Below are 27,683 nucleotides of genomic sequence, written 5' to 3'. Positions count from 1 at the left end.
CATAAACTAATAGTGCCTGCTTTTAACCCCTAAAGAATAAAGATGTGAGCTTATGCAAACTATTATTCCTCCAAATAAAAAGCAATTGCAGCCATAAACGCATATGAAAAAAGATAAAACAAAAAACTTATGACGCGTAGTATGTGACAAGTTGCGGGAATATTCGGTAGTTCAGGAATCGTAAAAAGTTTTTTATGTTCTCGATATAGGACACCATGTATCACGTATTTTATAGCGAGAAATGATATTTCCTCGCATTATCCGTTTCTCTAAATAGGTCGTGTTTCTTATTTACATGCTATTAGATGTCATATTTAATTTTAACTTTAGCATTTACGTCAACTGATGGTAAAAAATACACACCACTCCTTTATCTTCGAAGGGGTAGGCAGAGGTGTAACTAGAGAACCGTTTTATCGGCTTGCATATTTCATCCCATGATGTGATAGAGGCGAGCCTATCACCATATCCGGCACAAATTACAGACTTCAAGATGATACTGAACCGAAAAACCCAAAACCACTGCCCAACCTGAAACTGAACCCGCGACATCGGATTGGTGGCTGTATCTCGCACACAATACAGTTACGCCATCGAGGTAATCCAACTCCTATAGATACATATACCTATAACAAGTCTTTCAGAAATAACAGCTTACACATACGCATAGTAATATTTCGAGGACCCAAAAAACTATTTAAATCCTGTTTTTCCTTAAACTTCAGGTGCATATATCATTGTGGATATCCGCATATATCACTCAACATCAAGTGCCCTTGTTTGCTTATACCATAAAAAGCCGAGTGAAATACTGCATAACGCAACACAAGACCTTTGTACCATCCACGGAATTGCGGTGTTTTAAATAAACGGGTGCCTTTGTAAAAACACGTCACACCGCCCCCGTCAATCGAATTTAGGAATAAACCTAGTGTACGTGGCTTTATAGACGTAAAGACTGGCTGCACCGTGTAAAACGAAACGGAATTTGACTGATGCTTTCGCTTTTGAATTCTCTTTGAAGTTTTTTGTTGACGTTTGAAATCAACACCAATAGTTAAGCGTAGTTTCCCGTGTATAGATACTTAGATATCAGATATCCTTTATTTATGTCCTTTAATGTCTATAGATGCAAACTCGGTGTTAGAAATAAACATAACAGTCTTATCAGTGGCGAAGAATGAAATTTTCCGAAAAAGAACCCATCATAATATTGGTACTAATATGCATAAATGATAATTAGATTTTACATAAATTACGAAAGATAAGCCGGTAGGGATCGGGTTTATATGGACCTTTCGCCACTGCGAACTATACACGCGTTAATAATTAGCCAATAAATTTACTGCCTGAGATCGTTAAAGCTCGAAAAAACAAAGATTAAACCTTTTCAATAAACTCTTGTATTTGGTTAGTGAAGAACAAAAGAATATTATGAAAAGAAATATGAATTCTTTTGAATATAGGTAGTGAATTTCACTAACATAACGAGGGTATTATAAGAGTTACAAAGGAGATCGCAGCCATTACAAGCCCGCTGGAGTAGTTTGTACAAAAATTTATATTCAGACCACGCGGTGATTTAATGGGGCCCAGGGATTTGTTAACTACGGTTAAACTTAGCTATTATTAACTGCGGCTGAGACAAATCTGATTAACGTTTGTTTGGATTACGTTCGACACGTTTGTGTGGTAGGTTTTGGTTTAAACATAATGGGCTGTTAATAATTTTTTGTTAAAATATTTTTATTTTTTGCTTGTTTTTGTTAGTATACGTGGACATTATAGCTGACGACATCATTTTAAGAGTTTTCTGATGTGTCTCCGAAGTCAATGGTGCAAAATCAATGAAATATATGGTACCACACGGAAAGCAACAGCTTTCAAATAAAAAAAGAATCATCGAAATCGGTTCACCCAGTCAAAAGTTCTGAGGTAACAAACATTTAAAAAATGCAGTCGAATTGAGAACCTCCTCCTTTTTTTGAACTCGGTTAAAAGCACATTTTTTTATAAGTGCGTGGCAAAATGATCCTTTAACACCTGATGATAAGTGAAGTGCTGTCCAATATAATGTCGACTGACGAGAGATGATTACGCCTCGACAGTCGACACTTATGCCAGCCTGTTGGAATCGGATAACACATTGATTAATTATAAAAAGTTCACGTAAACCTAATAGTAACTTCAGTGATAATTCTTCTGGTCCTGTTGATGTTTCTAGGGCCTGCGATGATTTACCATCATGAGAAGCAGTTGCTCGTTTGACCCCTCAACTATGAACAAAAGTTTCTGATTACTACAGTTTCTAGCTAGCAAATCATTTCGGCTAGGGTCTCGAGATAGTTGCTAAGGTAAGGTCACAAAGCTGATGAGTTCGGTGTAAATGCCCTTCTCCATCGAAGTTAGAGAAATATCCTCAGAAAATAAAATAAGGTATAAGTAATTTGTCAGTAATAAATTAGTTACGAGATAGTAAAAGTTTCATAGTTCAATTTCCTTTTTGCGCACAAGTAAATTACAGAACTAATAATTAACGATGCCGTGGTGTGGCGCTGATGAGCATGAGACCAGAGGTAGTGGGTTGAATCCAAACGGGACAATTTTTTGTGTAATTATCTACCAGCTTTTACCTACCACCAGCAAAATAAACGAATTGTCATATACAAATTGAATTATTATGTACTACATACGTCATATGTACTTAGCAAATATTAAATAATAGCCTTCATATAATAAAAACCGATTTACGCTAACACCCAGAATAATATTGATTCTGTAACAAAGGTCCCTCACAAGCAATTCAATAACGTCCATTGAATACTATTGATATATATTCGGCGTGTTTTATTTCTGCCGTTTTTTCTAACAATGGAATAGTTATTGGCGCCGTCTTAGGATGCCTTCATGCCAAAGATTACGAAAATATCGCGATTACATCGACCCCTGAACTATTTTTAACTATAACTACTTTTGTATTAATAATAGCTATTTTTTAAAAACAGGCAAGTTGGTCAGTCAATATGAAGTTGTAAATATGGTCAAGTAAGAGACGAGGGGCAATTTGGAGTCCGAGAATGATGTACTTGCAACGCACGTGATATTTTTTATATATTTTTTCTGGTCGTCCACTTTGGCTTTCCTAAATATATCCAATTAAAAGCAATGTATTTAATAAAATATTTAAAGTAAAACTTCTTCAGAATTGTTATAATTTGAAACTCGATGAAACGAAAATACGTCACGATAGTTCAAAAAGGAACAGTGTTCAACCAGCCTACGTGGTGCATTTTGCATCCTTTTATTCTTTTGTTAGTAGTTCTTAATAGATATTGTGTTTGCGCCTGCGTATTACGAAGCTGTAGTATAAAGCAAGCGTGTTGTATTATTATTTGTATATATTTTTACCTATCCTGATTTATTTTTGTGTCCTTTCAAATCTGTTATTGCGCAACCAGAGCCGAGGTCAAAAGCTAATATAAAACTGTTACTTTTGCCCCCATGCAATGTGGACAAGGCTTTATCAATGCTTTCCGAATGGTTACTATATGGTATACTGCCGATAACTGATAAGAAAAGAGGGGATTTTTAAGGCGCAGATTTATTGCGTTGACGATAAAGAAATAGGGAAAATACTGATGTTATTACGAACATGCATGTGTACGGGATTTTATGGAAATAAAAATATATACACCCCTGAGATACGAGGAAGTATGCAACTTCCTTAGAAAAACTAAAAAAAAATACTTTAGCCTACAATATGTTTGGATCTTTGTTAGAAGTTAATGCAAAAACCGAACGAATTTGGATTTAATTTAGTAAGTAGTAGTGGGTCTCTCATGTGTGAGAGTACGCCTGGGTAGGTACCACCGCAATGTCTATTTCTGCCGCCAAGCAGCAGTCTGGAGTCACTGTTATGTTCCAGTTTAAAAAAAATTTTAGCCAGAGTGACTTAACATCTCATGTCCAACACTGTGTAATTCAAGGTGTTGGGTGGCGTTTCTACTGTTTATAGGCAGTCGTATCGCTAACCATCAGACGAACGACAAACTCGTCTCGTCATTCAAAGTAATGAAAGAAAGATTAATATATATGCTACTTTTAATCTCGGTAATTTGCTCCCATCAGTAATTTGTCTATTTAAATAGTTGCTTACATCATATATATCATAGCAGAGTGATATGGATCTCCACAGTGATGTATTTAAGGACTTTTGTGGCGGGAAAAGTTACAGAAATGAGCAAAACCGCGAGCAAAAGCAAGTTTATAAAACTTCCATACAGAACTCACAGCATCGATTCAGAAAAATAACTTGTAATGACACTAGTTGCTAATAATTGCTCTTAGCATTAATTGTTCCTCCAGTCTTTGGCAATTTGTCATAATAATCAGAAACAACTCGAGCGATAAAAAAGTGCAATAAATTGTTATTGTTTCGCTAATTATAACTGGTTAAGTGCGATTATTGTTGTTGTATTTAAGATTTTATTTACTTTTACAGTATATAATATAAGAGAATTTTGCTGATAAATGCGAGAAAAGACAGGTTTTTAAAATAATTCCATTAGTTTCGATAGGAAACCGACGCACACTCATATATCATCACGCCTTTATCCCTGAAGTGGATACTGATCCCTCAATGATCACAGGCTGATCCCGGAACACAACATACTTATGTAGGCTACTATGGCGGGTTTTAAAACCTTGTGTACGGTGGTCGCTATCTGGACGGATATAAAATATATCCTACCACCAGATAATGCCTCTAAAATAATTTACTTACGTTAAACACATTACAGGGTAATTTCTTCATTATGTTAACAAATGAAACCACCTTTACCTATACTAACATTGTGCCAAAAACCATCCACGAGTAACGAATATTTCCACACAAAAATCCCAGTTTAACTTTTCTTATTTATAATCTATACTTATAATAAATCTGTAGAGAGGTCAAATCTGTACATGAAATATATTTCCAAAATAACTGTCAGGGGGTGATTAGGGATCGATACTGATGCCAAAAATGCAATTAGTAAAATGTTTGTCTGTCTGTCTGTATAACCGTTATAGAAACAAAAACTACTCGACGGATTTTAACGAAACTTGGTACAATTATTTTTCATGCTCCTGAGCTGGTTATAGTATACTTTTCATCACCCTAAAATTAATAGGAGCAGAGCAGTGAACGGAAATGTTGGGAAAACGGGAGAAGTTACTCCATTTGTTAAGCTTCCATCGCGTGTGGATGCATACTATCATACATTAAAAAAACATCCCGACAAATTGAGCACCTCCTCCATTTTTTAAGTCCGAAATCCACACGGGCGAAGCTGCGGGCGGAAGCTAGTTGTTTATAAATTTTTAGTTTAGTGCAAATATGGCGGGCGTGAGTATATTTCTAAATGTAAGTAAGTTGCCGCTGCGACAAATTCTCTTAGAGTAGTAGTAGTGATATTAGGGCGCAAAAATTTAAAATCACTTTTTATTGATATTTATTTTGTTCGAAACTTACGCTATTTATTTTACATCTCGAATAAATGATTATAAAGCGTTATTTTCAAGGAGATAACTACGTGGTTTCATTTAGTATCACAATGTCAAAACCCTGTACGCTTTGTATCCACAACATTGCAACCTAAGCTTGCAGACGAAAATATTTACCTAATGCATTAACCGTTCAAACAATGCTATCTAAAGTCTAAACAATGCCCTGCGCATACATTTAAAACTTATGTATGGCCGGGGACGATAAGCCGCCCCGGTTGAGGCATAACCGGCCATTCCGACGTCGATAGAAATTAAATTTTATCACCCTATATGGGAATGCGATCCGGAATGTTTGGTTCGTGATACGTGAAGGATATGATTGGATTTTTTTACTGAGTTTAGCTATTTCACAATTAATATGTTTATTTATTTACTGACTCGTGAAAAGCTTGCTAAAAATAAACATAGGCGAAACTTTAAAAATAGTTAGTAGCATTGGTTTAATTATTCTTTCTTGATAATCTTGCAGTGGCGTGAGGTGACATATTCCAAAAGGGAATCCGACACAACATATAGGTACTAATATAAATACAAATACAAATCATTTGTTCGCACAACACCATGACACAAAATTACTTACAAACAAAATAAGGAAATTATAAAAACAAAACATATATGACACAAGCACGAATAGACATAAACAAATAACAGTGAAATACTAAAAAAAAAACAAGAATTGCAAAGTTATATGAATAAATACAGTCTGCAAATTGGTCTAATGATAATTAGATTCTACATAAATTCTACATAAAGAGCAGCTGGTAGGAATGAGGTTATATGAACCCTGCGTCATTGCACTCGTGATTGTTATGTTTTAAAATATTTCCATTTAATGATTTGTACTTGAAGTTATTGATCAGCAAATCAATGGCTGATATAAGGTTATATATAATTATTATTATAACAAAATTCTATGTCAAAGCATAAAAAAGGGAGAATTATTGTCTAAATTGTAATTGAAAATTTTTAATCTCTTTTATTTTCAATATAAATACAACTTTCCCACAAATTTTTATGTGCGGTTTTTGTTATTATTACAAATAAATTAAAATATAATTCCTCTCAAAGAACGTTAATGATTAAAATATAACGTGACTTACTCAAACATTGTATACGCAAATAATCTTAGACACAATACACGAAATCGTCAAAATTATTTGCCCATAAACCCCCTGTAACCCAACACACGCAAAACAAACACTCCAAATCCGCACACCCTGTCCCGGTGCACAACAGACTAAGCCGATGTCGGACCACCGGACTAACCGGTGGGAACCGGGCCCGGCTAAACCGGTACCCAGCATAAACCTGTTACAAGGCTATGCTATTGCCGCTCAGAAATAATTCGGCAACACATCGATACGCGTACAATGGGGTCCGGGGGACCGTTTGCATAGCGCTCCAAATACTCTGTCTGGTTAATCGGAATGTTTTGATTTATTGTCTGCCGTGGGAATTGGGTATCGTTTTTCCAATGTATAATTTCAAACGGTGCCTATATTTGAGTTTGAGAGAATAATGTTATATTTGTGGTGACTGTAGCTCAGTGGCGAAGGTCCATACCATTCCTACCTGCTTGCCTTTCGTAATTTACATTTGTAAAATCTAATTATCATCAGAACAATTTGCGAACCGTATTTATGCATATCAATGCCTACAATATGTTGTGTCGGGCTCCCTTTCAGAAAATTTCACCTTTCGCTGCTGTAGTTTTACATATTTTACTAGTCTATATATCGTTTTGTACTGGAGTTACCATCAGATTAAGGTACTTACCATATCCGGATAAAAAAATCCTTTCGACTTACTAAAAACAACATAGTATGGAATATAAAATTTAAGAACATTTTAAGAATCCTCACTGTGTTTTGAACCCACTAACTCACAGTTTACAGCTCACTAGTCCAACCAGGCATACTTAACTCTTAGTTCTAAATCATATAAAAAGTATGTTATGTAAACCCCAAGCTACGTTTGCTTGCATGTACCTATGATCTATACACCATACAAGCTAAACTAGAAAACGCATTTTAATCTATGCTCCTGGTATAATTGCATAATTTGATAAATACTTTTATGTCAATATGAAAAAGCGTGAACCTTCACACCAATTCAGCAATTATTATTAGCTTTAATATTCTAAACTGACCACAATGTATGCCAAACTATTCCGGGAGCGGCGAACGCTGGGCTATTTTAATAAGTCTCGGAGCTGCCGGAATAAGTTAGATTTGGAGATAGTAAAATGCATACAAATGTGGGCTTAAACGACATAAATACTGGAATAACCCACTCGTTTTAGGTGCTGTTAAAATTATAGACTATCAAAATAAGTGCTAGATTTTATTTAACATGGACAGAACTTTGCCAGGGTTGCGTCCCGGTATAATGGGTGAAATAATACTTTATAGATTTTTGTAGTCTGTAGTCACCTTCATTTTAAATAGAATAGTATTGTATTGTATCAGCCTATAATGTCCCAATTTTGAGCAAAGGCCTCCCCAAAATCCTTCCATGAATCACAATAGTGAATCAGTCATTTTGAAATTATCCCAATGTTTAAATAGAATGACAAATAAAATTATAAATTTTACAACAGGTAGAGTCAGTCATTTGTTAATATATATAGTAGTCAATAATAACAGTATCTGGTCCACCCACTGTACTAAATTTAACCTCTGCTAAATTTAAGATTATAGGTAATTCGCTATCATTGATCATAAAACCAAAGATCATAGAACCCAAGTCTATCGCTGGGGCCTTATTACCAATGATCCTCGTTCCTTCTCTTTAAAACTAAACCAGCAGCAAGGCTCCGGCATTTGTATCCACTAATAAACACTTTCTAGCTTTTGACATCAACTTCAGCCTTATTTTCTAAAAACCAATCATCCATTTTCAAAATTTGGTACACACGAAGCCATAATAATAAACAATGTCACTCCTGCAGCATTGTTCATTCTAGGAGTCATGGAAACAGCATAGTCCAATGAAAATGTATAGTGGCCGCTGATTAAGTGCCAGCCGCTCGCACTTCCATTAGTTTTGGGGCATACTAGCGTGCAGATTAATTCTATGATAACGTGATTGATTATCATTGAAGGTGAGATGCTGGATACGATACCCGTGGAGTTACGGTTAGTGTTGGCGAAAAAATTCTTAGCGACCATGCACATACATGCAGAGGAAGTCATAGAAATCTATTAAGAGGAAATACGAAAACATAAAATTTAAATAAGAGAATCATTGGGATTCAACAAATCTTACTAACCCAACGTAATGACAAGCTTTTAACTGCAATTTTCTTTGAGACAGTAATAATTTCGCACTCTCAATAAAAAAAAAACCTATTTCAAAATTGATAATTTGTAGAAATCGGCAAAAAACTGTTTTCTGTTTGCGACCCTTCTATATATTTTAGAAATTAGCCTATAACCTTCTCAAGGTCTTAAACTATCTCCATGCCAAATTTCATAAAAACCCGTTCAGTAGATTTTGAGAAAAAGGATAACATACAGTCAGAAAAGGAGACTTTGTTTTATATAGATATCGCTTACTACATTCTACATTGACAGCGAAGTTCTGAAGAAATTTCACATCAGCAAGTCTGCACATGAGAGCTTAAGGTGCTAAGATATTGTCTCGACGTGCGCTCCTTGACACGTGAGCGAATCCAAAGCAAATATAGTATGTTGAGAAAATATATACCTTAGACGATAAACTATGCGTCAGTTTGGAAATGTTTCATGTATTTTACGATAGGATCTGTTCTTTTTAATATAATACCGTTGCTGAGATTCTTTGCATATAATGAGAGATTTCCTTTTTCTGCGTCTATTTATTCTACTAGTATACATTTTTCAAATATGTTGTAAAAATGATTTGGGTTAGTTTTTGCCGGACTCACAAGCCTCTCTTCTCAATTCTCATTACTTTTTAAAGGTCTTCAACGGACACATATTTGTAATTGTTATTGATCTTCGAAGGCAGTTGTGATTTACCGTCAACTAACCGATCTTTACAGAATAAATACAAACCCAGCAAAAAAAGGTTAAATTAAAAAACCCAACGCCAATATCAACACTATTCCATTAAAAACAGCATGAACCATTGTGTTTAATTGTTCTATTCAGTTAATTCGCTAATTAGCTGCATGGCGGCCGCTAAGCTAATAATAACTGTTGAAATTGCTCGTGCTAAGTGTTTGTGCGGTGCTACAGTTGTATTTTTACCGCTTTTTTTACTAACAATCTTGGTAAGAATGCATTTTATAGCTGCTCGGAAGTGGTTCACTTTATAAAAATATACAAAACAGCTAAGGCAAGGACGTTGAACAAAGAAGTGATAAACAGGAATAGAGAGAACATTAAAATAGTTATATCGATTCGGCAATTTCAATGAGTTATCAACTTTTGATAAATTAGTACTTGTAGCAACTGTTAAAGTAGAAATTTAATGGAAAATGAAAATTTTTTGTGAAATATTTTGCTATTGTGTCTCTTCTGATCTAACAAGTTGACAAGGTCCCTTCATAATCATTGTAGTCCATTATTTTAATATAAAAAAAATCAATTCCCTAATAATAACACTCAAGTTCACAGAACGCAATGATCGGAATAAGGAAACAAAACGAAATCAAATCTTATCACTCAGCGAAGACAACAGTGCACGAGTTGGGAACTTTGCATTTCGGCGTTAATGGTCCCAAATGAGATTAGATGCAGCCAAAATGTAAATGAAATGCTCATTTGACTACATTTAAAACTATTTCCCGCTAAATGAAAGAGCCGAGATTTTGAATTCGACAAAATTTCACCAAATAAATGTGCACCGCATTCTATCATTAGTTTCATTCATTCTGAATAAAGGCTATATATTTTCGGTGCTTGATGGCAGATGTTTTGAATATTCAACGTTGTTTACAGCAATATTCGGGTTAAAAAATCGTTCCATATATTTTATGTCAAGGCACCTAGCAACAATTCCGATATTATCATTACTCCAAGCTTCTTTAAATATCTAAAGGAAGTTTGTTAGGAAGTAGAATGATTTATATTGATAAGTCTCATCTTCAAAACCCTTAAACATTAGTTCGACCTACATGATATCCAGATTATAGAAATATCCGATTATCATACTTATGTTCTACTTATAAGAACTAAAATTAAATCTAGCACTTACCTGAGTTATACTCCAGTACCGGTCGAGCGATATCAAACACAGATTCATAATCGACGCCGTACACAACAGCACGTCCATCGCCGAATGTATCTCACACCACCAGAACCCGAAAATCCAATACCCCATCAGTTCGTTCGCCAAAGAGAACGGCATGATCACCAGCCCTAAGAAAAAGTCCGACACCGCTAGCGAGGCTATGAACCAGTTCTGGATGTTCTTCAACGCCTTCTCCGTCACTATTGCTATGATGACTAGCATGTTCCCCACCACCACCATGATCATCAGTACCGTCACCACCACTGACGCTATGATGATATGTGCTGGCGAGTACCCGCTCGGATACCAAGTCTTCAGCACCAGGTTTATATGCGTCTCGTTTAGTGTGGTGTTGGCCTCTGAAGTGTTTGTCATCTGCAGCGCTATAAACTCCTCCTGGCTGAGGTACGTCGGGACTACAAAGGTGGAATTCTGCCCGTATGTAGTGTTGTAGTGGCTGCTCATCGTAGTCTTCGCCAATATCGTAGTGTTCCACACCATTTTAAAAATTAAACTAACTACAAAATCGAAATTATTTGGCCCCGCCGTTCGGACAACTAAATTTTACCGTTTACATTTTACAATTAATACCCGTTTTCCCGAACTTTTGCTGAAGCGCTACTGTTAACGTTACAACTAACCTATTTATTGCTTCCGGACGAAATAATGAGACCGGAAAATTAAATACCGGTTATAAAAATGATATTACGCGCAAATGAATATAACACACGAATTTCGCAAATGGCACACACAAAGAAGCGCATCTATACTAGCGTTCACTTAATGCATTCGTTATGGCGAAGCGGTGTCATCGCGGATACGATTTTCGCCTCTCCCAAATGCGTATTTTCGCGTGCATCTTCACCCAGTTGCGAATCACATTGTATGTTGGTTTAAGCTGTCATTGTATCTGTGATGTGGTGGGTGGGTAGTGGGGGTTTATTGGGCGACGTGGTGCGTGCGCGTATGTCTCCTCACTGTGGTTTTCATGGTGTCACGCTAAGTCGGCACCTGCAACAATGTTATTTACAATGATTACTTCACTAAACATACTATTACGTGTCGTTATACAAATGGCAATGTAATAATATATTGTTATGAGCGTTTAGAATTGCGAAATATTATGCCTGTAATAACCAACATAAACAAAATTGAAATGTTTGCATGTGATTTCCGAATGGAGCAATTTTCTTTTCATAATAGTCACATGGTACTGAACCTAAACATACGTATTTTTTTTTCGGTTTTGTCTTTGCTCAAATCTCTAAAACAGCAGATTGTGTCGAGATTATCATTGGTATATAATAGCGGCGATAGCCTAGTTGGGTGTGGGACGGATTACCGAGACGAATTTTCGCAGGCTCAAATCCCAAGGGCACACACGTCTCACTTTTCTAAAATGATGTGTGTATTCTTTGTGAGTTATCGCTTGCTTTAAACGGTGAAGGAAAAACATCCTGAGGAAACCTACATTCTGTTCATTCAAGTTCTGTATAGGAATTTTAAGGGTGTGTGAAGTCTACCAAACCGCGCTGGTGGAATAAGGCCTAATCCCTCATCCCTTGCAGTGAAGGCCCGTGCCCAACAGTGATAAGGCCAGCGTGGTAGACTTAGGTCTAATCCCTCTTAGCAACAGAGAGGACCCGTACCCCGCAGTGGGACAGTATAGAATACAGGGTTGATATTCTAATTATATTATAATATACTAATATTTAATGTTCACGGTCAGCAGACTAATGTCGTCTATATTACTGGATGTACATACCTTTAAAAGCCAGTCGTCAAAACAAACCGCTAAATCGACTTAACCAAGCACAACAATCACATACAACATATATCCCATACACTCCAAACTTACTCCGAAACCACAACCATCCAAAACACTATTTAATTCCCACAATAGGCCAGGGTAATGGCCCGTACAACGCGTACATTCTTACCATGTTTCCTGATCCATTTGGAAGCTGTCAGGAACATAAAGGATATAAATAAAATTATCCATCGGTGAAGGGGCTTAAGCCACGGCTTAATGCCGATCAATTAGCTTGAGTCAAGTGTTCCACGCACCGTGAGTGTCAATTTTTCCATTATTGTTTTTTAATGTGTGGTTTTTATCGAGTCATTTTAATGGAAATGTGAATGTATTTTTTGATATTAATGATCGATGTTCATAGAAGGATCGTTGATGCGTCCTGTGGACTTAGATTTATTTTCTCGATTGGGACGAAGGCTTTAAACCAAGGCATTGGCTGTTATTTAGTAGCAGTTTTTTTGAGTTCAATTCCCTATTTACGCAAATATGATTTTGATGAATGTTATAATTTAAAATACACATCTGAGCCGTAACCCTAAGATGCCTTCCTACAATCGTTAACGCCAACTTTTCGTATAAGAATGACGTCTCCTAGCGATAGGCTTATCGATATAATAAGTATTTCTTATAAATTTTTATTGTTTTCTGTTACTGTTAACGGTTGTAAACATGCACATTGGTTACACCTCCTCGAATGCAGTTGGTATTCGATGTGACAATAGCTTCGCCATTCAGCATTGCTCGGGACGAGACATACATTCAATATGTACGTCTACTTACCCTTGCAAGGATAAAGGTGTAACGTAATGTTCAAAACTGACACTAATTAACGTACATGCACTAATTATTATGTTCGAAACTAAAACTAAAGTTGGTGTATTAGCAGGTCGTTACACCCCTGAGATATAAACATCAGCTTTACTATACATCACTATGTAAAATATCAGGACATAACCTCCCAACTGACTAGTTTCACTCTTGTCCCATTTTGTCCCAGACAAAATAAACGGGCCAGTTTAGCTCATTACGCGAATTAATTACTCAAATAACATTATTTGCACGACTGTGAATTGCGGTAATAAATTGCATAATTTTATTTTCGTTTTGACAGCTACTGAAATGGAGTGACGTAGAATGAACGCCGTCTCCAGGACAAATGTTTGTATGGTTTGCGAATATTTGTAAGTGTTTGTCTCGTATACGGGAGTCGTCTTTAGGTTCTTATCTGTCTATTATTGCCAGCAATTCTGGGTCCAGAGATCATTTTTACCACAAACTTGTGCGCTCTGGAATGAACTTCGTCCCAAAGTGTTTCCTGGGCGTTATGACCTGTCCTTCTTCAAATGGGGTTTAAAAGAAGTCTTTCACAGTAAACACCAACATGTGCCCCTGCCATTTCTGACGTCCATGTGCGACGGTGATCACTTACCATCAGATGGGTTTTTAGCTGACTTCGGCAGCAAAAATGCAATTAAATTTTGAGACAATATTGTTATGAAACTAGGTTATAATTACTGTACCAAGCATACACTGGAATAATTAACTCATCAGTCATTTTTATGCGGGCACAGCAGTGACGCCGCTACACCTGATGGTAAGTGGAATGGGGTCTTAAGAATGTGCCATCTTACAAGAGAAGATTATCGATATAATAATATCAGCCCTGTATTATATACTTGCCCACTGCTGAGCACGGGCCTCCCCTACTACTGAGAGGGATTAGACCTTAGTCCACCATGCTGGCCTAGTGGGGATTGGTAGACTTCACACACCTTCGAAATTCCTATAGAGAACTTCTCAGATGTGCAGGTTTCCTCACGATGTTTTCCTTCACCGTTAAAGCAAGCGATAATTCACAAAGAATACACACATAATTTTTTTAGAAAAATCAGAGGTGTGTGCCCTTGGGATTTGAACTTGCGGACATTCGTCTCGGCAGTCCGTTACACAACCAACTAGGCTATCGCCGCTTGATTATCGATAGTTGATACTATATGTCGGATACACACGCTGATCCCTTTTGACGTATGGATCCCTAAAAGGGACTTCCTCGCATTCATAATGATCAATATCATTCTCCCATAAAGATACTATAAGCTCCGCACAACTGCTGTACATTATGAATGTAGAACATAGTCCAATTTCTTAAAGTCCTTTGTAATTCGAAGGTGTACTCTGTCTACGAGACTTAATAATAATTAAGTGACAGCCTAACCCTTCAGGGATGTGTTTCTACAAAATATTTAACTTGCACATTATATAACTGTACAAAATCTAAAAGTCTTATTGTTCCTCAGAACCCTGAAAGGTTTGGAAGAGGGTCCTGGTATCAACGCTTTCAATCATCAAAGTAAAGCATTAAAACAAATAATTCCTAACCGAGCGCTAGTGACCGCGACCGTTTTTTTCAACTTCCACTCATTAAGAGCCATCGATCGCAGAATATTTAATTGCTGAAGTTGTACAGATCATTATCGCTTTAACAGAAAAAAATAATTTATACTTCTACTCATAATTATATTTTGTTAATACTTTGGCTATGATATTCTCTGCTGAAGCAAGATTTACGAACAAGTAGATGTTGCTCGCAGCTCTGCCCGTGTAAAAATCTTTTCCCGTTACAAAAATCCCAGTTACTTTAGCAATAGCACTAACTATACAATGCTGTCAACTTAAAAATTAAAATATTGTCCTCGGCAGCAATTTCCGAGATAAAGAATAGCCTATATGTGAATCCAGGACAAAGTCTATATGTATGGCAAATTTTATCTTATTCATTTCAGTGATTACTGCGTTTACTTCTTACAAACAAGCAGACATTCGTATTTAAATATTATTATCAAGACTTTTCAGGTCGCGGATGTCTGCGTGAAAAAAAACCCGGTAGAATAATCCCAGATGTTCTTTCCTTGAGACAAAGCAACATTTATGTTAATCGAGAACAATATGGTTTAAAATTGTGTACCATTTTATCCAAAACCGTTCAGTAATCTTTGTTCCCCCAATCTCAAACAAACAGAAAAAATACAGGTTAAACAACGAGACGGCTGAAATTTTCATACGAACTCCTTGCATAACTTAAATCAGTGGTTCTCAAACTTTTTAAATGACAGAACCCTTTTGGGAAGCAAAATACTTGATGGAACCCTACAATAAAACAATTATATATTTTATAAGTGTATTTTTTATTAATCAGCATAATAAAAGTACAATGTCACAGTTACTAATTATTATTGAGAGAGGTGTTTTGATTTTTTTTTTTCTAAATTCTTGCGGAACCCCGACAGAGATATCACGGAACCCTAGGGTTCCGCGGAACACACTTAGAGTATAGCTGACTTAAATGAATACTTAAAAGAATGTAAAATACAATACATGTTATCAGCTAGTATTTTTCACAACAATTCTCCTTTGAAAGGAAATATGTTCATAATCATATCTCCAAACACAAAGGGTCGAAGGGACGTGACTAAATCACAGCTGCCTGTAATAAATAGCGCACTCAGCGCCGTCCCTGATTAATTTATCGACTGCCCGGCGCAACACTACGCACCGACTATCGATAACAATGACATCACTATATCGAATCAGTGGCACGGCTGGAGCTATAAAATTTAATATCTGCCCAGCCAGAATATTGTTTGATGGGATAGATTCTGTTTGGAAGGGGGCTCGTGACCCGCTTTGGATTCTGGGAAACTTATTCGACAGATGACGAAAAAATTTGCTTTCCTTTCATCGAAGTCCAAATAACTCCTTGCTATTGTATCGGCAGATGAAACTACTAAGAGACAACTATATATTTCTTCCTCTAGCCATTCAAAAAAGTTACTCATGGGATATAATATAAAGCCCCCCTTAGACAATACAGATTTAAGCATAACCCAACACTACATAGACATTATTAACATGTTGCGGACACTACAAACCTAAGCCAACTGCAAAACCACTTCAGCACATATCTACAATTAACATTGTGGCCTCGACCCCCTTCTGCCTTAGTCCGTCCCATAAATAAGCCCAGCAATTAAACACAAGCACACATTCCACGCGCCGTTGTTTTGTTCTGTCAGTTTAAAAAGAGATTTTAAAAGAAAGTAAGTAATTAAAAATGCCAATGGTCTAACGTCGGTAAGCCGATAGAACTGTTGGGATTTTTTTTTTATTAAGAAACGGACAGTGGAAACCGCACTGTATTGATTAGAACATAGAGTATATCTTTGTTGTTCAATTAACAGTTGATCAATTCTTGGCGAAATGACTGCAGACTTGGCTGGGAACTGAAAGGTTCTGAATTCAAATTCCAGATAGGATTCGAACCGTTCGGAAGTTCGCACATTAACACCGAAATAAATGAAATCAGCTGAATATTTTGAGGACAGTATTAAAGTTGGGCGGCATTGAATCCGACCTATTTTCGAAAACCATTCATACACATAATAAGTGTGAAGTTAATATTCGTCATGTATGGAAGCAGTTAAATGAATTGATCTTAATTTTGCACACAGATAGACAGAGTTGAACTTAGATTAACACTCTACTTTTTAACCTCCGAACCAAAAGAGGGGTGTTATAAGTTTATGTGGGCACGAGGGTTCTGGAGTAGAGGCCACGAGCTCCCAAGCGCAGCATCGAACGTCCACCGATGAGGTGAACAGGCCAAATAAAACTCGCAGGAGGTTGCTGGATGCGGGCCGCTTTCAATAGGTCGATCTGGAAATCTTTGGGGGAAGCCCATGTTCAGCAGTGGATATCCTGCGGCTGATGATGATAATACCTCGAAGGCAGGAATCAAACTGATTATCTATATGTCTGTCTGCACTGTAGCTCTCAAATGAATGAATCCAATTTGATATGTTTTTTTTTTACTTTAAAAGCTGACGTCACAGACACGGTCCTTAGCTATAATTAAAAAAATCTGTTCATATGTTCAATCCACATTTCTTTTCCTACTTAACATGGTCCGATTGATTTGAAATTTTGTTCAAAATTTAATGGTATTTCAAAGTCTAGGCAAACTTGAGCTTAAGCTGCAGCACAATAGTCTGCGGAGTATCTAACTCCTCAGCAACTTACAGTAGGTATAACGGTTTTGGGCTCGAAAGAATGGTCTCACTGTATGGGTGTTAGTAAAAGTTAATGATCGATACTCATGATAGAGAACAAAACGCATTTAATAAGATTGAAATAAAGGTGAATTGTAATAAACCCCGATATGTCAGTGTCTTAATATTAGCAAGTCATTGTTTCATGTTTTAGAGGTTTATTGTGTCGGGGTTATTTAAATTTTTAATTTAATTTTATCATGGAAAAATGGACAATGCACTTTTTATTACGTGAAAGTACTATAATGTGAATGAAGTTTGAAGAAAATTCCAGAATTACAATAAAAACTGTTCATCCCTATTCCCTATTGAAAGAGGTTTAATTGTAGATTCAGAATCAGAACAAAACAAATCTACAATCGCTCTTTCAACCAATCAGCCGGTAATTGCAACCTGTCTTTCGCACCGCCCTCAATTAAACTATCGATATTGTTATCGATGAATGACATCCCTAGCTCATTGTCGATAACGCTCGTTGTGCTTTATTAGTTAGTGGAGTGCTGCGTCACTACACGCTAGGGCTGCTCGCGTTTATTAGACTGTATTTAGAGGTATTAGAGTTTAAATTAACTTATATACAGCTCCCTGTGAAGAGACAGTGTGTTCAGGGAATGATACTGAGGTTTCCCGTTTGATGTTCGAGTAGGTTATTGAAAATGTTATTCTACTCGAAGAATAATGCTGTGTTTGAGATTTTTTCGAATAGTTATACGATATTACGTATAACCAATAGTAAGTAGTTATTTGTGCTTACAGCAACAAAAACGAGGACAAGAAGGTAATTATTTGAAAACAAAAAATGGATATTCCTCAATACTTCGAAAATGTTGATACTTTTGTAGAAGTCATATTTTCATGTCTATTAGAACACCTTTCAAGCCATCTTCCGCTTTATTTTGTCGAACCATTTATACAAAGTGATATGTTATAAACAAAGAGACTATGAAATTTGTTTGGTACCGACATAATTATACGGGTCTTGAATATTTTGAACGATTTACTCAAGGATCTTTCATTCTATTGCTTCGATAGATACAGCATCTTTGTTTTACATCAAAGGCAACGATCACCACTTTTCTATATACAATCAAGTCATCCATAATAAAATACATCCGTATTATTTCCGTTAGAAATAGTTTGAAACAATATCACAGCGCGGTGGGCGCGAGAGAAAAACGTTAAAAAAAGCAAATGGCCAAGTAAACGTTGTAAAGGCTCACTGGACTGTTCACTAATTAATTGGCTGCTGACCGACTGCCGTGCACTCCGTCGGCTAGTGATGCGACCTATCGATATCGATGTTTCGAACCCATTGGCTCATTGACGTAAGTATTGGCTTACAGAACTTACATGCTGTTTGAGTTGTGTATTTACGTGTCCTCGGCGATGGACCCTTGAACTCTCAAACATCGTACGTTTACGCGAATGTTAGACATTGAAATAAAACTATATTATATACAATTGTTTAATTTCAAAATGTGTGATATTGTAACTCTGAATTTTCGGATGACCAATACCTCAGTCCGCTCCGTCACGAAGGCTGCAGTCTTCGAAACGTCGGGTGTAAAGTATAGTATAAAAAACCGCGAAAAATAGTTTTATTTCAATTTTCAAATATCATCTTTTAATAATAGGTTTATGAGGAACTTGCGTGTATTTACTGCATCAAAATGAAGTGACAAAAATATAGAATTATTGTCTGTTAATTTGTCTCAAGAATTACTAAACCGACTTTACATTACTCCACATTACTTCTGAGTTCTATAGGCTACTTTTAATGCCGGGAAAATATTTATCCCAGAAACACATGTTCACGCGGGTGGAACTGCGGGTCATGGTTACTTATATATTTATACAAAGCTACTGAATCCAAATATGTAATTCAAGGTGTTGGGTGGTGTCTCTACTGTTTATGAGCGGTCGTATCGCTTAGCATCACGCCAAAGGCACATACTTGCCTTTCGCTTTAGCTTTAGCTAAGCTATAAAAAAATCATTTCGCAATGAGTCGTCCTATGTAACCCAATTCATGTGCGTGATGAAAAAAAATTACCCACACCAACAGGGAATAAAGTAGTGAAGTGTTATAATGACTACACAGCATAGATATTCTAAGCTAACTTGGAATAGAGAGTATAAACAACAGAACGATAGATAGTTTCACATAACAGTCATGTTATTACTTTTTCAGAATAGTCAACGTCAAACTTAAAATTTTTAATTTAAGGCGATACCTCAAGGTCCATTTTCATACATTTTGTTTCACCTTTAATCTGGGTAACTAAACAAGTATTGGCAATAAAGAATTTAAATTCACGTCTAGTTAGTGATTAGTTCTCGCAGTTGAAAGAAAAACGTAAAAATAATTAATAATCATGGATATTTCGGCCTTTAAAATTTCGTCATATTAAATTTTAAACAAAATGTATGAAAATGGACCTTGAGGTATCGCCTTAAGAATAAATTCTGTTTCACAACTTAAGTAACAACACAAATTCAATTCCTAAGAATCAAATAAACATCCCATTAATCCATCTTGATCATTTTATTAAACCGATAAACCACGCTCGCGTAGTGATGTGCGGGTGATTATCGACAAATTGCCGAATTCATCGATTTCGATTGTATTCGCGGGTTAATTTACAAGTTTCCGGTAGGTAGTGCCGATGATGGGATTCGATTGTGCGGTATCGATAAATTATTTGTATAAACGAGCTACCTTATTACCAACCTGATGAGCATTTAAATTCACCGGCTCATTGCCCACAACGTCTGTACACGTTTTTAATATTGAAAATTAAAATGTAAAATATTGAATTAATACACCACGAAATGATAGACCCACGCTGAATAAATATTTGATTATCATAAACAGGTAAATTTAACAATGATTGTACCAGAAGAAATTGATATGAAGGGAATTTTGTGCATTTGATATGGTTGTTCAAATTTAAACAGAAATAGACTGACTATAGCTTAGTTGTGAATGTAACGGTGTGGTGTGCAGGTTTAGAATCCAAAGTAAACACAGCTGTCTTTTCGAAGTAACGTATGTATTTTTTTATTCAATATGCCTGAAAATCCTCCATAAAAAAATCTAAAATTTTAAGTCTGCCAACCCACATTAGTTCAGCATGATAGACTAAGACGTAAACTCTCTCAACAATAGTGCAGGCCCATGCCCATGCAGTGGGAAGTGTATAATAAAGGTATAGTATTATTAATAAATAGAACTATGCAGTCTTATAACTGTATAACTACGTAAGCAATGATAAACTTGTTATATTAACCATAGTGACTTATCCGAAAAGTCGTGTTCCAAAAGCAGTATGTCTGGTCAAAGATCGGCATAATATTGGCGATCGGTGAGGGACGAGACCTCACTCCTTGCTTCACATTATATGTGGATTACACTACTTGCAATCAGGTATATTGGCTAATAAAGGCTAGTTTTTAACCTACGTCAAAAAAGAGGTTACTTATTTCATCGTATTTTTTCTTAAATAATCTTTTTATATGCTTTACGCCAAATTATAGAGATATAAAAGACAAAAATAATCACTGATATATTTTTCTATGAGGTACATAGAGTCCATGCAATTCAACGCTCGGACACGTCGCGTCGGCGCCATTTTTCTTGTTACGTCGTTTCCTTGTGTCGTCACTTCCTAGTCGCCGTACAAGTCAATTGACTTATTTCTTTTATTTGGTGTCAGTATTGGTACAGAAAATATGGAATTTTGTGACAAGAGAAGTAAGTACCCACGTAGCGGATGCAATGAGCCGATAAATATATGAAATGGAAATTGAAATAAAACAATTTTCCGGATTTTATCAGGGTTTTTTATATTATTTTCTTCCGGCTTTTCAAAGACTGCAGCCTTCATTGAACCTGCCCTCCCACTGGACCGAGACATGATAAAATCCGAAAAATAGTTTTATTTCATTGTTTAACATTTGCGTAAATATAAGAAACCATTATACCAAATGATGTTGAATGGATCTCCTTATTGATGGAAAATATATCTTTGGATTTGCATTCGTGGTTATGACAAAATGACCTTTAGTAACACAGACAATATTAAGTATACAAGGTACATTTTGATCTTGTTTCTCCAGAATCTTTATATCTCTCTAAACTTCCTTAGAGTCTATACATTAGCAATTTATTTATCAACTATTGTCAACGGGCAACTGTTTCAGCAACTTCAGGAGTCTATTCTATAAGATGCATAGTAGTATAGTGTTAGTAAGCAACCAGCTGACAGCGTCGTGCGTGGAGCCTTAAATAAACCCTAAACTTAAACAAGAATAAATATAAATAAAAAAAATAATTAAAACACAGCAAAGACTAAAAACAACGTCCCCTAAAATTACACGAATATGTTTTTAAAAATAAAAAACATTGATGCAAAACTCACAGCAGCTCACGAAACAAGCCTTTATAAGCGTTTAAATATAAAACAAACTGTCCTTATCCGTCGGCGAAAATACGAAAAAAATCTGGAATCAATTGGAAAAACGTTGAATGCCAAAAACGAGCTCGGTGACCTCTTTGTGGCAGAAAAAACGGTGCACTAATGCAGAACCCGCGTTTGGGTCGGAGGCGGATTGATGCGGATCTTTATTTAAGTGATTAAAACGTTGGATTTACTGTAGACATTGAAGGAGAAAAAGAGAGGAAACAAATATCTATCCATTTTTGTTTAACTGACAGGTCATGAGAAATACCGTATGTAAAAGTATAGTATTAATTTAATATTTCCAATATTGGATTTACGATTCTCGTACAAGATGTCCATTTGAAGACCACAACTTAGTCTATTTCTGATAACACTATAAGTGTTAACAGATAAGTGATAACACTTTTTGTTTTCATTGGAAAAAAAACTGTGACTGATATGACGGTGGGATCTTCACATAATAGGTCGAAAGAAAGCCCAACAAAAATTAAGTACTCACATTAGACTTCTTCTTCTACCTCTAATAAAATGGAATTAGACATGCGTGAACGTATGACATCTCATTATAATGTACATACGTGTGTCTTTTTCTTTTTTTCGCTATTTATTTCCTGTACGCATAATGTTATAGAAAATCTGCATTGAAATCCGTTCAACCAGTTTTACCTGATGCAAGAATAATTTAAAACTTAGATTTTTGTAGCCTCTTAGTCCTTACTGTAATTAATAGCAAAGAAAACTAAAGAATTTAGATCGTTATTAGCCGGCTACCCAAAAACTCTTGGGTAGAATTAAATATATTGTGGTATAAAGGCAGATCATATGCTGGATTAGCATCTAAGCAACATTTGTCCTAGAAAAATACACGCTCTAGTTCATTTTACTCCGGGAAAACTCGACTGTCAAGTCCAACAGTTAATACACAAATTACCATAAGGAAGCCAACTTGAAACTACAACAGTCAAAGAAAATATACCCAGACCCACGTCAAAGACAACAGTGAAAACTTAATGTTCAGCAAATTGAGGTGCAAGTGCAGGTAACTGTAATAGGGTAATGTTGGAACAACTTGGTCATACTTGCAAACTCAAACAGAGTAAAATTAATATTGGAATGGTTTAGTTGTTGCATACAAAGTCATAGGTAATTTTCTCTAAGACTGCCTCTCGAACGTGTAAGTTCATTAGCAATTTGAACTATAGTGTATTAATTTCTCCATGAAATTCGTAAAGAGCATATAAGTTTCCTAAAACACTAAGGAATAACGTAAAATCCTTATTATAGGTGCAAGAAATTTCAAATTCAAACTAACAATTTCAGTAATTATCAGATACTCGTTTACTAGTAATAAAAGAGTAAAAAATCTTACTTCGCACTCAAAAACCCGTTAATTTCATCAAACATAAGTGTCGATGGTGAAAAATTTCATACATCGATATATCGATAACTTACAATCAAAACCCAGAGTACAAAACCGGTCCATTTTGTCACGTCTGATATTCCAAATCTCTCTATCGATATATCGATAATGTTAGAAGACATCACTAGCGGCAGGTGACCGAGTTTCGCATTGAATTGACGCGCAGTTCTTTTGCTCGTCCCTCGGAAGCTTGTCACGGAGAAACTACTGTCAATTATTGATTAACAGCATCTGCAGTTTAATTTGTCCAGTACTGAATCTAGCGTTGTTTGATTGAGATTTTATGAGATGGGAATGTCGCTTTGGGAAACGATGAACCCAAAAATCGGAACGAGGAATTAAGTACTTTATTACTGAGCTTGTCATCCTGTAGTTGGTATATGGTAGTTATTTTATTGCCTAATAATACTAATTTAATTCTGTCGCGTTTTCTTTACAGACAAGATTTTTTTAGACCTGTGTAAAATATTCATAGCATGCCAATTACCATCATCATCATCAGCCGCAGGATGTCTACTGCTGAACATGGGCCTCCCCCAAAGATTTCCAGATCGCCCTATTGTAAGCGGCCTGCATCCAGCGACCTCCAGCGAATTTTATGAGGTCTTCTATCTACTCCGTGGGTGGACGTCCGACGCCGCGCTTACGATAATTTATACAAAAAAAAATTGTAATCACAAACACGCACTTTACTTTACCTACGTTCATCGCGCGGCAAAGTAAATCTATACAAAAAAATACGCACGACTGCCGCGCTGCAGCCGCGCGGCACTTAGCGACAAATTAAAGACGCCCTTAAACCTTTCACATTAGCGGCGTTTGTGTTGTGGCAAAACAGAGCCGCTGCACTCTCGGATTCAATTTTAGTTTTAAGCCAATGCTATTATTCATAATAAAATAATAACCACTCACAAGAACAAAAGCTAAGCGATAAAAAATCCAATTAACAACACATTCCTCGTGAAGTCTCATTAATTTTCTCATTCTCCTCCCATTTCCTGTTTCCTGTGCGTCATAATTAGCAGAGACTTAAACTTAATCATTAGAGTGATTATAACCATTCGATGAGGAAACGAAATATATAATTATCACTTATTTTTATGTCTTTTTAGTATAGAAAATGATCATCATCAATGTTCTGTATAAGTAATCCTGGGTCTTCGGCCGCAGCTTGAAGAGGTAATTTAGTTAGCGTGATTGTGTCGATTGTCATGAGATAGCCATCTGTTGCCATTCTATATCTGGACGGCATTGCGCTTACCATCAGGTGCAATGCCTTCACTTTGTCGTGCTAGAATAAAAAATACATCATAAGTCATTTTCAGAGAGTTAGAGGCTGTGATGTTGATATAGGAGTGTGGAATTAAAAAAGGTCTTTTATGTATGTCACGTTACAATATTTAAAATATTATCAGTCGTCTTACATTATCCCACTGATCTTGAGCTTTTTATGTCTAAGATATTCTTTCATATTCCGCATTGGCCTAACAGCTTCTTAAGAAGAAACCACTTTGAAGTACCAAGCTGAAAGCTTCTCATAGCAACGCCATCCAAGTCCACGCTGTAAAGAGAGCTAGATATATCTGTAGCACTTGAATAAATGTCCACTAATTACCGTCGCCCCACATCTATTTGCTAGCTATATAAAAGTTTGCACTTTTCATCTGTCCGTTTACGACTGTTTCAATTGAAGGAAAAAAATACGTTCTCTTTGCCCCAGTTCATGGCATCTGGGCCGGTACTATTTGATTTAAACTCGCTTGCAAGTCGATAAAGTTGTTTAATATTTTACATTTAGACAAGCCAAAATATATTGGTTAAACAATCACTATCTACCTACAATTTTGCTTAGAAAAATAAATTGTGAAATGAGTTTATTAAATACAAGATACGAATTATAAAATAGAAATGCTACTAATCCAATTTTGTCGCTTTACAAAAATACTATTATGTGCCGGATAATTTCTAAATCTTTGTAGCTCGAATTTAAATTTTGTACAATTCAGAATAATATATCCACAATTATTTCTTATGTTTATGCGAATTTTAGACATTAAAATAAAACTATTTTGTGGAATTAATCGCGGTCTTTATATTATAATTTTGTCCCTTCGGGAGTTTTTAATACAACCACAGTTATTACGAAATTAAGTGACATTATATTTAACAAATTAATCTTTACGCAAATCTCGAATCAAAGTTTCAACGAAGACTCAAACAAATCGTGTTACCGCAGTAACATTTCGTGTCGGATGGACGTTTTTCACGGGGATTTCAATTAGGGCGCTAAAACTCGACCAGTTGCAGACAGATCGGGGTGGGTTCACACGTGTCGATAATTACTTATCGGTTCAATTATAATGGCTAGTTACTAGTGGAGTTTTAACATTAGTTTGGACCTGTTTCACAAGTTACAAGCATGGTTTATGTGGCAGTTATGTATAAGGTCAGGGGGCCTTGTTCCGTCTAGAGAGAAAATCAGTCTTGTTGCAATAACGAACGTTCTATTCGAAGGATTGTAGGCAGGAATCTAAAACATTACTATTGTAAAATAGTAGTATATTCTAATAATAACGAGGTAATTACGCATGTAAGGCTAAAATTGTTTGAATGCTCTGATTTCCGACTTTGATGTGATTCTGATAATTCCTTCACTAATAGAAGTCACATTATCTCTGATTACTATAGGCCACTTGTTATTCCGAGAACCGATCTCAATGCTGGCGCCGTGTTTGATACGAACTTGTTCATAATATACATGTGGATGTTTAGCAAAATGTTCGGGTATTTAGGTGTACGTTACCCAATTGCAACTAAAGAGCTGAACGAATTTGGGTAAAACTTAACATATAGATGTATTAATTAGTTATCCCGAACATTTTTTTTATAAGGTATAGTGACTCCGCTACGCCTCCTGGAAAGAGGCGTTGAGATGGTACATCGTTTGATAAAAAATTATTGTACAAATTTAGACATGCCTATTATTTCCGAAGAGGTAGGCAGAGTTATTCTCTACTACTGAACCTGAAGCGATACGGAAACAAAGACAGTAGGTGCACAAAAGCGATTTTAAGCAGTGTTGATACAGTTAAAATAGTAATACGTGTACACTACTAATGTTATTCATATTATAAATGTATTTTTTTAATGTTCGATAATTGTAAGCAGTAAACGCCGAAACAGCTGAACGGTTTTGGATAAAATTTGACCTTGATTTGACCTGATTTGACCTCCAGATCATGATTTATTTGTATAGATACCTATTGTATAATAACTTACTTATACTGTTACGAATGTTAGCAAAAAGCCAACTTTGTATTCCGGTAATTTACTCCCATAATAATTATTATTTACATAGATGGCACTGATGTATAGGCCACATATGCCTACACTGTATTTTAGTGACTTTTGTGGCAAGAAGGACCATCACGTGGGCATAGCCGAGAGCAACACCTTGAAATTTGTTACGGCAAACAATACCTAATTATATGTATTCCACGAGGTGATAAAAGGCAAGCCTCTCACCATATTGGGAGCAAATACCAAACAGAAGTGTACATTTGGGCGTTCAAAAGCTATTCTATCATAAAAGTTGCGCGCCTGAACAGTAAAGGATAGTAAATCTTGTCCCGTCGTAAAACAGACGAGTGTCACGAGTCCGAGACGTTCCTAGGTCATAACTTCTTCTAAAGGTCACCTGGATAGTACTAAACATTAAATATAGAACGGGAGGACGTTGGTTCAAATCTTATGTTAAGTATAGACTAACTGGTCTAGCGGTTATGTTATTATTCTGTAAAATTTGTGAAGTACCTACGAGATTCGACGATCAGTTGGGACTTTTGATTCATTATGAATTATTGATGAAATCACATGCGCACTGCTTACCTATTGCGCTTAGCCAACTTTCACAAACATTGGCCGCATGTTCGCTTTATCTCTCTCACACTTTACTGCAAATATTTTATTTATTTATGCTAAAAGGCTTACAGTCTCATAAAGAAAAGAAATATGGAACAACAAACATTGCTGTAACAAGTCTCCATAATCTATATCTATATTATTATATTATATATAATAAGGGTTTGTTTGTATGCGCGAAACTCAGGAATTACT

General features: G+C 36.0%; 1 protein-coding gene across 1 annotated transcript in view; it reads right to left on the bottom strand.

Moving 5' to 3' along the window:
- LOC115447622 (alpha-2Da adrenergic receptor) overlaps nt 1-27,683 on the bottom strand; it is a 386,941-nt gene that overhangs the window by 271,529 nt on the left and 87,729 nt on the right. The window contains exon 2 of the mRNA XM_037440030.1: nt 10,732-11,778. Coding sequence (XP_037295927.1) covers nt 10,732-11,268 — 537 coding nt within the window. The 5' untranslated portion in view covers nt 11,269-11,778. The remainder of the gene's footprint in view (nt 1-10,731; nt 11,779-27,683) is intronic.

This window comes from Manduca sexta, chromosome 18 (assembly GCF_014839805.1).
Source record: "Manduca sexta isolate Smith_Timp_Sample1 chromosome 18, JHU_Msex_v1.0, whole genome shotgun sequence".
NCBI classification, from domain to species: Eukaryota; Metazoa; Arthropoda; class Insecta; order Lepidoptera; family Sphingidae; genus Manduca; species Manduca sexta.
Note: the sequence above shows the minus strand (reverse complement) of the source record. Positions and strands in the feature narration are given on the sequence as shown.